Here is a 13,582-nt window from a genome sequence, read left to right on the forward strand (position 1 = left end):
CCACCAACGACAACAGCAAGAACAAACTGGAACTCTCTCTCTGACGCTTAACTACAGAAAAAGGCACTGAGTTTCATCAGTAAGAGAAAGATGGTCAAAAAAGAAAGGATACAATTTAGATGGGAACAAAATGTTTTCACCGCAGACTGCACAGATTTGAGGCAAAGTGTTCAGGCGCAGAAACTTATTTATGCTGTTGTTGAATCAAGAAGGTCAGTTTGTCAAGATTCTGCTTTTATGATGAGCAAGAGAAACAGCCAAGCGACTTAAAAGTCAAAAAGAAATTTGAGATTCTGACAACTTCCTTTCAATCTTCACAGACAAGGTAAGTGATATTACCATGGTCAAAGACATGAACATCTGTTAAAGAAATTCTGACAGATGATTTCTTTGCTCCAACTAAGTACATAAAATTATAAAGAAGATATCTATCTACCTATTGATATCTTTTACACCTTGCTCAAATAATCGATCAGATGGGTTTTGCTCCAATTAAGTACATAAATTATAAAACAAATATATGTATACATATATTACATGTACACATACATGTACATATACATATATACACACATACACATATACACACACACACATATATCTATATACTTTAGACCTTGCTCAAATACTTGATCAGAAGGTAAAGATACACAGGACCTTTCCAGCTACTAGTGCTAAAGACCAGGAAGCCATTCTCTCAAAGAGGGGCAAAAGGCAAAGTTGCTTAGCTGTCTCTTACAAGACCCTAAGGCACTCGAGCTAACCCCTTCTGAAGGATAAAGTTAACGCCTCTCTGCAGCTGAACCATTTATCTCCAGATGGGGAAGCCAGCCACCGCTCTCTAATTAAAGAAGATACAAGATGCCCTGTGATGTTGCCAGGAGAAACCCGGGCTCTTTCTCAAGACGGCCATGGGAAAGTTCAGCCCCAAGACCCCACCTGCTTTTCAGACCCAGAGTTGCCAGAGCAATCATTCTGGAAGCCACGCATCTTTACGAAAGAGGAGACATTTCATCAAGTAACGATAATAATATCAAAAATAGCCATTCCACCACATTCTGCTTATAATTTAAAAGATCCCCACTCATGTATTTTTTTTCTTGTTGATACGGGACTGGAGGACCAAAGCTTTTCACACACTGGAATAGGCTACATAGTCCTACTTAGTACTGTATACTTTGGGAGGCCATCCAAGGGTGCTAAAAATGGGGCTCATGACAAGAAAGTCCTGCAAACACAGTTCTGGTAAAAATGAAGAAAACTTAGGAGTCAGTAAAATGCACCTACACCTGCCTGCCTCCCCCCCCCCCCCGCCCCGCACAACACAGGCTGAACAAGGAGAAAAGTCCAGATGTATTTCTAGGTAGAGAGAGTGTCTATGTTATGAATGTAGTTCACATGACGTAGTAACAATACTGGTATATTCGAGGTAAGGACAAAAAAAAGTTAGTTCTTTGGAAGTCAGAATTTTAGAGTAACTAAACAATACCCCTCGGTGCTACTTACTGCCTTTTTAAAAAATACTTTTGACTTTTTTTTTTTAATTCAGTAGTGATGTAAAGAAAGTACCGCATATGAATAAAGCTTCTGCCCCAGATAGGAACCTAGGGCTAACATGTGACTTTGTACTGCACAGTGATCCGCCTGTCAACACTACAATACCAACTGATGATGTATATGTAGCTCTCTAGGGATACATAAAATTTAGGAAACAGCAATACAAAAGCTCTTTGTTGAGGATTAGTAATAGTAAAGAGAGGAAAGTTTTGCTCTTCATCCAAAAAGCTACACACATTTATGGGCAAGTTACTGTGATTTCTTTCACAGTTAACTACCAAAGCTGGTAACTCAGTGTTTTAATCTAGTAACATGTAAGTCATGTGTCTTTCAATAAAGACTAAGGTGATGTCTTTAAAGGTGATGTTATTTACTGACCTTCCCTTACAATTTCTTTGAAATTAAATAATAATTGGGAAATAATCATAGCTGATATGTACTGAAAGTCTTTGTATCATTTAATCTCTCCCCCTACAAGAGGTACTATAACACCTTCTTTTAACAGATGTGGAAACTGAGTCACGGAAAAGAGATGTAACTTCACCAAGGTAACACAGCTGGTAAGTGACAGAACACTCCTGGACTCTCTTTTTGGTTAACATTAAGTATTTACATCAAGGGTCCGCTAACTCCAGCCTGTGGGCCAAATCCTTTCCACAGCCTGCTTCTGTAAATAAAGTTTTACTGGAACACAGCCAGCCCATTATTGTCTGTGGATGCTCTTAGCAGAGCTGAGAGGCCTTTGCCACAGTCCTGAAAAGGGTAAAGTTTTAACCATCCCGCCGTTTGCAGAAAAGGTTTGCCAACTACTGATTCAGATAAACGTGCCAAATCAGGTGAAAATTAGGTTTCTGGAACGAAGAGTTTAAAGAAGGACCCCACATGAAGACACTTCTATCGGGCTTACCACTAAGGCTGGGCCAAGCTGTAGACCCACAAATGCATGCATTAAAACAAAGAATATATTACAGTGAGCCACTATGTAGGCTTTAGTAGCATGAGACCAGCTCGAAGCCATCATTCAAGGATAAACTGAGAGACACCATGCACAGATAGGCCAAGTATGACGGGTCTGCTTTCTTGCATCCACAGGCACTCCTGGCTGGACTTTGATCTTTGCATCCCCAGTGCCCGACACAGTGCCTGGCATGTCATGGCGGGTGATGACAGCTTTCCGGACTCAGTGAATGACACTCACTGTCCTGAGAACCCAGAGGCCCCCCTCCTGCCACCGGTATGGCAAACAAACCCTTGTTCCGAGGACATTCTTCCCGCAGCCTGAGTTTCGGCCTGTGCCTTGTCCCATTGGGAAGCATGCCCACCACACCAGCGGTCCACACACCCCTGCGGGGTGAGGTGGGGGGCGGGGCGGGGAACAGTGTCTTACCTGTACTCGCGCTCCTGCAGGATCTCCACGGGGTCCAGGCCCTGCGGTTTCTGGATGGGGCTGATACGGCTCTGCTTCTGCTGCAGCTGCAGGATGGGCGACGGCTGCCCGGGAGCCGGCTGTGGCACGGAGGGCCCGGGCACGGCGGCGGCGGGGGGCTGCGCGGCGGCCGGGGGCGCGGGCGAGGGCCGGCCGCTGGGCGCGGGCACCGGCAGCTTCTGCGGGGTGTTCGGGCCACTCAGCTCCGGCCCCGGGCCTGCGGGACAAGAGCGACATGGGCAGCAGCAGCTCGGGCGGGCCGGCGCCCCTGCTCACCCCGGCCTGCCGGCTGCCCCCGGGGGACCCGCCATGGGGACAAGTAAACTGTCTCAAGGGAAGGAAGGAGGGGAGGAAGGAGGAAGAGGAGGAAGGCAGGAGGGCAGGGGAGGAAAGGAAGGAAAAGGAAAGAAGAACCTGGCATCTGTCCGCATAGGGAAATGGCATTCACTAATGAACACTGGCGAAATGGTCCATAAATGACTAAAGGAATAAATTGATAAAAGGAACGGAGGCCCAGCAATTAATGTAGCTCTACAGTGCTTTTTATTTTGTTTTGTTTTTAAGGAATTACAATTACAGGTGCATTCAAGAGTTCAGAAAAGCAAGGGAGTCATGGAACAGTCAGATGCGATTTGGGTGCGGTCCTAAAAATCACATTTTGCAAATTGCGCCAAAAAACGCGGCTCTAGGCAGACCCCGGTCTTGTTCTGCAGCAGCCTTGCTGTTGAAACCCTTGCCTTGCAAATAACAGCCAGCAGCCTGGCCAGTCCTCTGATGTGAGCTGAAAGGGGCACACATTTTTCCTTAATGACCTATAAAGCACATTTCAGGCTTAATCAGTGCATCTCAGGAACTTAAGGGTTTTTTTGTTTTGTTTTTTTTTTACTACATATTAGAAAACGTTTCTAAAAACATTGCAGTGTGTGTGTCTGGTGAGGGGGAGCCACTCATCCCACCTAATAAAAAGTAGTAAATATTAAGATTCAAGAGAGCATTTTTCTCATGCTAACAGAATAAAGGGATATGTAATCATCCAGCTTATCAAAATGCACTTAATAACTTAATTTAATGCAATTTTCCACATTAAACCTCAGGAGTTTAAATTGATTGCTATGTATGGACCTAAAATAAGAAGTCCTCTCCCTCTTTCCTCCTAGGTAAATTTTTACTTACTTCAAAATTATAAATAATATTAGCGATGCTACCAGATGAATTAGTAAATAAAAAAAAAAACGAAAAGAAATAAAGCTCACTAAGCTGTTAAAACCTCTGCATTCTTCTGGGTATTTGCCATATCTTCTCTAAGAAAAGTTAAAATCATTCAATGGCAACAAAATAATAGTCTATATACTTCAGAACCCCTTAATAATTAACCATACAAAGACACACATTATGAAAGATGAGACATATTTATTCAATTTCCAGCAAATACCGTTTGGAAATGGGCTTCAACTGACAACGCAGGGAGAGTGTCAGCAAAAATTCTGACATGAGGAACGTGAGAAAACAGAGCAAACTGCTTAGGAAACTGTGTGTTGTGTGTGTGTGCACGCGCATGTGCCTGAGTGTGGGCATATGTGCGTGTGCATGGGCACATACATGAGCACGCGTGTGTGTGTGTGTGTGTGTGTGTGTGTGTGTGGTGTTACTGTTGTTCTTCTTTCCCCTTCCCTGTGAAATTAGGTAAAACTTTCCAAAATACATAGAGCTACATAATCCTGAGGCAATCTGTAGCCCCTGGGTCTAGTGGGGGGGATGAAAAACTCTGGAGAGAAAAATGCATTTTTAAAAATTTTCTATTTTAAGCATTGTAGACAGTACTATCATAATAAAGAGATTCTTTTCATCTAAGTACTTTCTGATTTTTTTTCTGAATGGGAAAGTCTTTTACATAATGTATCGCGTTTCATAATATTTTATATTTAGAGTTTCTTTTATCCATACATAAGAAACCAATTTCTAAACATTAAATCTCAGGGTCGTTAAGCATGGGAATGAGTTATGGAGGGACGTTCTAGAATATTTTCTCCCTAGAGGTCTTTAAAACAGGGTAGATTTTCCCTTGGGGTTGTTTTAGATATGATTCCAGTCCAAAGAGAGAAGACAGAGATTTCTAACAGTTATGTTAATTCTCTGATTCTTTTTTTTTTTTTTAATTCTCTGTGATTCTATAAATCTCCTTAGTAGACTCAGGAAACTGGTATATTTAAAGGCTTGGTATAAGCACACTAAATAATCAACTGAATACATTGAAGCCCTCTAAAAACACTACCAACTTGAACAAAAACAAAATTTGGGTCTTAGTGATAAGATAACAATTACTTTACACTCAGTTCTGAAAGAGATTTTCCTCCTTTCCAAGTTTAAAGAATTCATCAACAAAAGCCATAACAGGGCACTGGGGTTACGCATTCCACCCGTTCGGCAGTCAATAGCCGGCAAATACCTATGCAGAAGGCTCTGATGACTCCTTGAGGTAAATTCAAGTCACTATTTTTAAAGCCACATTTCAGCAAAGGAAGGTATCCAGAGCATGTCGGATATCCCTGGTTCCACTTCTGGTCATTTTTAGCCTATGACTCAAAATGAGGTCTAACACGCACGCACCAGACTAGACTTCTTTAATCCATTAAGTCCAAAGACATTCTTACCTGGCTGATTGACCCTTAAAATTGAGAAGCAGGGAGAGACCCCAACGTGAACCTACATATTCCAATCTCCAATTTGAAAAGTACTACGGTTTGCTGTGAATGAAATGGGCACGTTTAAAACACCCTGTATCTTCCCAGGTCACCTCAGCTCTACCACCTACTGGTGGCGTAAGCCTGGGCAAGTTGTGCCTCGGTTTTCTCATCTGCAGAATGGGGATAAGAGGGTGGTCGTGAGGTACAAGGAGATAATGTAGATTCCATCCTCTCCTCTTGTCATTCTTACCGCTACCAAGGCCACAAAGGTTAAGAAGTCTAATTGAATTAATTTCGCTTTCTAGAAAAACCCCACGGCAACAGAAAGGCCTTTTAGGAAACTTGGTAGCGTATTAGCTGGCAACGTTGGGAGTACGCTTTTCTCCAGCAAACTTCAAAATGCCTCTACAGTTTACAACAACTCAGCACAAATACACAGATAAGTCAGCCTGCCATGTGCTTCCTGCTAATCTGCTATCAGAGCCACTTACAAGCAAATTCCTTTCCTCACTAAACACCGCAAGTTCACTTACTGCGTGGGCCTTTTTTTTTTTTTTTTTTTTTTTCCCTCCCTCCAATAGATTACATAACAACTTCTATTTACAGAGGCCAGGGAACTGAATGCAGCTTGCAGCAACTGGACGTGCCTGGAATGTAACTACCTGTTCATCAGGCTTCCTGCCTGTCCCGCAGGCGGCTTCCACACCTGAGGTGCCTGCCTGGCTGCGCTTCTTATCGACAGAAACCATCTCTGCAATAGACACTCGTGGTCTGCCAGACGATAAGACTTCTCCCTGGTATCTTCAAACGCAAAACAAATTACATTCCCTATCTTATCGCCTACCCGCCCCCCAACATAAACAATTTAGGCTTAGTTGCCAAGGCTCCAAACGTGTCTGTTTTCCCCTGAGCTCCCACCTTGGAAATCTAGGCAGATGTATTATGTCCTGACATCCCTGAGAGTCTCCCAGGGCAACCAAGGTGTGTGTGTGTGTCGGGGGTGGGGGGGATCGTTCTCGGATGGATCCCTATGCCTGATGTTATGAAACAGGGAAACTGAGCCTGGGTGGCTCAGTCGGTTGAGCATCTGACTCTTTGATTTCGGCTCAGGTCATGATCTCACATCAGGCTCCATGCTGACGGCGTGGAGCCTGCTGGGATTCTCTCTCTCCCTCTCTCTCTCTGTCCCTCCACCACTCGCTCTCTCAAAATAAATAAACAACAACAACAAAACAACAGGGAAACAAACTTATGAAAATACCTGAGTCTCGCATATACAGAATTTCTGTTCATTCAGAACTCACTGTCTTCTGACACACTAGGATAGTTACTCAATATTCTGTCCCCAAAATAGGGATTTAAGTGGTTTCCGTGGGTTGGAAAAAAAAATGTAATGAAGTATATTTATTACATTGAGGATACCTAGAAATTTTAGATACTAAAAGGAGGGGAGAAGCAGGAGAGAGACAGGCACTAAAGAAAACTGGCAGTGAAACTTTTACTTTCTATCGTAAGGTCCTTTACTCCATATACACCAAAAAAAAAAAAAAAAAACAAAATAAAACAACAACAAAAACCACCCCAAAAACCTTTTTTATTACAGTTCCTAATTTTAATTTTGCTTTAGTCTCTATAAAGTAAAAAAATAAATCAAAATGAAAAGGGAGATGATGGGTTACATTTGCACAGAGCCCACAGCAGGCAAAGGCTGAAGAATTATTTGTTCAGTGCACAACTCCTGCAGTCAACCAGTAATTCTCTAGCGGTGCCTATGATGATATATGCCACTTTGGGTGAGTTACAACTCTGAAGTAGGTTTGAGGCAGACCACCTCAACCAAAAAGATTCTCCTCACACATGAATAACGCTACAAAGTGGGACAAAAGAAACACGGAATCGTAGCTACCTCTAGGTAAGTGGACATACTTAAAAACTTATTGTTTCCTGAAATATTAGTAGAGGGATTTATACACAACAATACTTTTTTTTTTTAATTAGGGAGGGATGGAGGTAAACAATAACAAGAAAAATAATATTAACTCGGAAAAAATATTCTTCTTTTGACTTGTCCTAAACGCCAACCTCCTCCCCACCCCCACCAAAAAACAAAACCAAAAACAAAAAAAGTCTTTGTCAAGCAAGATTGTCATTTCCCTCTAAAATCTGAGATTTGGGGACAAGTTCTGCAACAATGTCAGGTGGAAGCCCCTTCCCAGCGGCAGAAATGGATCTGCTCTGTTAACAGGTTATTTCTTCCAAAGTTACCCATGGCCTCCTTGCTCCTCTCTGGCATGAAACACTACCTGCCCTAATATTTTCACTTGTAATGAAGCCTGCTTTCTAGAAACACGAGACATGAGTGGTGAGTAAGAAAATGAGTTCCTCCCGACAACAGGGGCCTGGTGAGGGAAGGCCCCAGCATCGGAGACAGAAAAGACACGGAGCCCTCTCTTCTGGAGAGGGTCCAGAAAGCGCACTCAGGATTGTGTTGTACTGGGGCATGGAGGGGTTGCTCTTCCCAAGCATCCAGACAACCACGACTTCGTTCCCTAAGTTCTACTCTGTCATTGGGTCTGCTTATTCGAACTTCGGGTGAAAAGGTATCTGAAATGAATTGATTACCTTCCTGCCTTCTGAAGGGAGGCTTTGGGATGTTTTCCTGCTGAGCGTAGGTCATTAAAAAAAAATACCAATGCTCATGGAGGTCTGTGATGAGATGGCACCCCAGGACACGCATCGAGGTGCGGTGACAGGTGCCTACTGACAGGGTCCCACACCACTGCCTCTTGGGAGGTGCTTAACTATCTGATTCCTGTCACTCCGTCTCTACTGGAAACTGCCCTGAGATGTGGGTTATCAAGATGTGCCAATTTCCTTGACGTTGTGTCTAAAGAGCAAGTTAAAAGGCTCTACGTAAGGAGCGAAGATGTTTTTCCTTTTGACACACACAGGAGTAAACTGCTTGCATCTGGTGCACAGAGTTTGGGATGGGGTTCTTTCCCTGGTGGTGAGCCCCGTTGTGATGAGGGAGCCAGTACGGGGCAGCGGTTAAAAGACGTGGGCTCTTGAGGTCAGGCTGCCGGTATGTGAGTCCCAACTCGCCATGTTCTGGATGTAAAGTACTCATCGCTGAGCATGGTGCACGAGGTATGCCAGTAGGTGCGCCCTAAGTGTAAGCTATGCACCCAGAGACGTGCGTGTATTTCTTTCTTTCATCTGGCTGCCTTCCCCAGAGCTGGAGTTATGCCATTTTAAAACCTCTAAACGCATCAAATATGCAAACTACCATTTTATGCGTGGTTTTCCTCTACGTTTGTAGACGCTAGAGGTTCAGTGCCATAGGATCCTTCACCTACCAAAGCGCCATGGTCACTACAAAATGATCTGAATCTGACATGATCCTTTCTTACTCTTTCAAATCCATTCCTAAGTATACAGCCACAGTTAACAAGGTGAGTTTATCCCTACCAGAAGAGAAACACAAACTCCGAAGACAGAGTACTTCATCATCATCATCATCATCACCTGAACTCTTCTATACTACTTCAGTCCCCAAACCTAGAAAAAGTACCCATTTCCTGCACCGATTGTGTGCAGGAATCAGCATGTCGTGGCCTGCCCTAAGGAGAGGGAACCATTCGCAGGAAGGATGTCAACGTCAAGGAAGACCCTGGGAATTCAAAATTTCCTGGGATTCAAAGCTCTAATCAGGACAGAACCATAAACTCTTTGCTTACCTGGTGGTTAACAAAAAAAGCCTGCCAGAGAAAATAAAGTGCGTGGAAGCTCATCCCCTAGCCTCCTGCACCTCTGAATTCTATCAGCGGGATCAAGCCAGACCACCAGAAGGCCCTGGAAAGGACTATCTCATCTCCACCTGTTACATAACAGCACAGCTTAAGCTTTGATGCCGGGGTATATATAAGAAATAGGCCATGTGGATTCTGTTACTCGGTTTATTATGAACAAATGTCACTGATGCCTGTCACGCAGTGTCTTTTATAATAATAATAAAATAATAATAATAATAATAATAATAGCGGTAATTAAAAAAATAATCCCACCCGGAGAATCTATTTTATTGCCTCATGCTAGAAAACGCTCCGTTTTCCTCTGAGACACCGGTGAGCTACTTGCTTCTGAACGGTGAAGATTTGGTACCAGACCCTCCCCCCGACCGCACCCCTTTCCTGACTGCCCGGAAACTGGAGTCCACTTGCTCGGAGGCAACAGCCGTTGGAGCTCTTGTCGGCCCGTGTCCCTGACCTCCCTGACCCCGATTTCGATTCCCTTTGCTTCTGATTTCCTACCTGATCATGATTTTACTGCAGGTGTGCTCCTTGGAAGCCTCCCTCAATGCTTTTCGCAAGACCGGGTAGAAATAAATAAGTCAACCAACCTAAGATGGCTCGCGGGGACCGGATTCTGGGGGCGCATTTTGGCGATGGGACGCACCGCGTGCAGGGTTCTTAACCTGGGGGTGGGGGGCGGTGTGCACGGGCTTCCGACAGACCTTGAACCTCTTGGAAGAGAATGCAGAATCACGGGGGACACACCGCCTCCTGCCTCAGACTCTACGGCACAGGAGCCCAAGGATCCTGGCCAAGTGAGCGAAGGAAGACACGACAGCCAACGAGGTACAACAAAGGGCTAAGTCAGCCCTGGGCTTCGGGCGACCCAGCGCTTGCGCACCCGGAGCAGTCCTTATCCGAGCCGGAGCACCGCGTTATTCATTGGGTGGCACGTTAACCTACCAGATGGTCTGTTGTAGTTAACAAGGGCCTGCTGCTGCGGCTGCTGTGCCTGCGGCTGGGGCTGCGAGGGCGGCTGGGGCTGCGGCTGCGGCTGCTGCATGCCGGGCAACGTCCTTTTCCCCTGCACTGCAAGCTGCAGCGTTTCGGGGAGGGGCTGGCCGCGGGCCAGCATTTTGTAAGCTAAAATCTGAGCTCGCAGCTGATGCAGCTGGACGGGGCTGAAAGGCGAGGGACCTCTGTTGGGCTGGCTCATCGCCTGCGGATCGCCCGACAGGAGGGGCCCCGGCTGGCTGGGCGGCATCTGGGGTGGGGTCGGGCCGCCCCCCGACATAGGACTGGAGACGTGCTCTGGGGCTCCCAGCGGAGACGGGTGCGGCGACATGTAGCCTGGAATAAAACAGGAGAGGAGATCACACGCTGCCCCCAGTGACCCCCGTGGGCCAGGCATTCCTGGCTACTGGGATAATTTTCTGCAACAGCACTGCCTGTTTAGAGGAATGTAGGATATATACCATTCAATAATCACAGAAGTACATGGAATTATCAAATTTCTATACACCAGAGGCATACAAATTAAAATTTTCTAGGAGTCACATTAACAGGTAAAAGAAACAAAGCTCATTTTAATAATGTTTCACTGACATCAACAAACCCCAAAATAGTATCATTTCAAAATATAAAAATTATTAGACATATTTTACATTCTTTTTTTTTTTCATACTAAGTCACAACACACCTCAAAGAGTAGAAGCCACATGTCGAGTGATCAAAGACCGCATGTGTCCTAGAAGGTAAACTGTCAGTGGCTGCCATATACCTAAACGAAAGGCACCAGGGGAGAGCAGTATACATTAAGACTGGCTTCAACTGACAGAACAAAACCTGAAGGTGGGTTCGAGATCGCAAAAGGGAATGAAGAGTCTCTTATGAGGACAGCAAATGATTATCTGGTTTATTATTATGCACAATTATTGAGGGCCTCCACTGTTGTAGGCACTACCCAAGTTGAGTGCTCCCTCGAAACAGAGCCTGATGGAAGGATTGAGTGTGAGTGATTTGGGCGAAAGGTGCGGGGATACTGTCAGGGGTATAAAAAGGTGGCATAAGGCAGGGTCGGCAGCTGCTAGAGTGGGTATCTGCAGATTAATCTCTGGTAGACGCTCAGGGACATAAGGTGAAATAACTTGCCTCCAAATTATCCCAGGGAGCTGGGGGAGGAAGAAACTTGAGGTATTTACACTCTCAGGATCATCAGTCACTGCTTATGTCACCGGTGACGACTCTGGGGGATCATTGGTCCCCAGGGACTCTTCTAGCTGTGGGTAAGAGGGACTGAAGTCAGCTGAAGGCAACATGGTGATCTGGCCAGCGGCTTTTAGGCTAGTGGGAGCACAGACATGGCAAGGAGAATTAAAAGGATAGGCGTGGAGTACACATTATTTCTTTAATCCCCACAACATCCTCAGAGCCTATGTGTTGTCCCCTCATTTTCAAATTTTTCTTATTTTTATGTATTTTTTAAATGTTTATTTGTGAGAGAGGGAAACAGAGAGCATGAGTGGGGAAGGGGCAAAGAGAGAGAGGGAGAGAGGATCCAAAGGGGGCTCTATGCTGACAGCAGACAGCCCGATGCGGGGCTTGAGCCCATGAACCGTGAGATCACGACCTGGGCCAAAGTGGGACACTTCACCAGCTGAGCCACCTAGGCACCCCCACCTCATTCTTTTTTTAAATAAGGGAACTGAGGCTCAGAGTGTGAGTGAGTTACCCAAGGTCACACAATGAGATCTCTGTAGCTCCGAAATTCAAACCAAAGTCCGTGTGATTCCAATATGTACATGTTCTCTCCAGCGTCTAATATTAATCTGGTTTTATAAAACATAAGTTAGAGACTCGAAAGTCTCACCAATCCTTCTAGAACCATTTACAATATGACATAAACATGAGAGGAATCTGTTTGGGCTTATAAGAGATCTACGTGGGAAACTTACGAATACTTTTCTTGGGGAAGAAAGTCAAAAATGCATAAAATACTTCAAGGAACTCATTTTCAGGAGATAAACTGCATATCCTGGCCAAAGAATTCCTGGAAAAACATATGACCAAGCACTGTTGCAGGGAGACCCAAGGTGAAGTGAAGGAGGGAACAAGGCGGCCTCCTGCAATCCTAAAGCCTGTCCCGAATTCAAACTAAGCGCTAATTAATCAAATCACCGATGTCCTAAGACACAGTATAAAATATTAAAGGTCATTGCCTTTTAATAAATGTACTTGAGTCACAATTATCATAAAGGTCATCGCACCCGCGGTTATTAGACATCTGCTTTGTGTTTGAGCCCATGTTGGGATTGGGCTGAAAGAGCTCTGTGCGTCCACGTGGGATCACAGAGGCCCAAGAATATCTGACCAACCGTGACCGGGGACTCAACCGTCACCATGTGCAAAACTAGAGGGGGAAAAAGGGATGTAACTTCTTGTATGTCGAATTGCCAAGGGAAACAAATTTCGTCTGATCCTCTAAGACAAGGGTAGGTTCTGTCCAATCAAAGGGTGGGAGAAGTAGAGCTCCATTCAGAGAAATCCTGCACTGAGGATCCACTGACTCTTGTTCTCCAAATCCCTACTTCATAAGGAAAGGCAAAACCACTCAGCCACTAGGGTTCTAGTTAGTCATAGAAGTTGGCCAAGAAAATGCCCTTGAACCTGAAAGCAGCCTACAGGGCCAGCAGACATGTACAGCCCAGTATGCTGCCACTTAAAACAGAAAAGGTTTAGATGGGACCCACAATATACACCTAACTTTGTCATGAACATTCTTCCTTTTTTTTTTTTTTATTTTTTTTTTAACCTTTATTTATTTTTGAGACAGAGAGAGACAGAGTATTAACGGGGGAGGGGCAGAGAGAGAGGGAGACACAGAATCGGAAACAGGATCCAGGCTCTGAGCCATCAGCCCAGAGCCTGACGCGGGGCTCGAACTCCCGGACCACGAGATCGTGACCTGAGCCAAAGTCGGACGCTTAACCGACTGAGCCACCCAGGCGCCCCGAACATTCTTCCTTCTTAATGAGGCTTACATTTGCCCCTTCATTGTAATGCTGGTGCAAAATGGGAATTTGTTCATTAGGAAGCAGCTTCCTGACACCGTTTTGGCCAACCCT

The 13,582-nt window shown here is 44.9% G+C and overlaps 1 protein-coding gene across 7 annotated transcripts in view; it reads right to left on the bottom strand.

The window, feature by feature from the left end:
* SMARCA2 (SWI/SNF related, matrix associated, actin dependent regulator of chromatin, subfamily a, member 2) overlaps positions 1 to 13,582 on the bottom strand; it is a 181,508-nt gene that overhangs the window by 145,488 nt on the left and 22,438 nt on the right. For all 7 annotated transcript variants that reach the window (XM_045043019.1, XM_045043015.1, XM_045043017.1 and 4 more), the window contains exons 4-5: positions 10,422 to 10,808; positions 2,945 to 3,200 (exon numbers count right to left, since the gene is read on the bottom strand). In XM_045043019.1, the coding sequence (XP_044898954.1) occupies positions 2,945 to 3,200; positions 10,422 to 10,808 (643 nt within the window). The remainder of the gene's footprint in view (positions 1 to 2,944; positions 3,201 to 10,421; positions 10,809 to 13,582) is intronic.

This window comes from Felis catus, chromosome D4 (genome assembly GCF_018350175.1).
Source record: "Felis catus isolate Fca126 chromosome D4, F.catus_Fca126_mat1.0, whole genome shotgun sequence".
Classification (NCBI taxonomy): Eukaryota; Metazoa; Chordata; class Mammalia; order Carnivora; family Felidae; genus Felis; species Felis catus.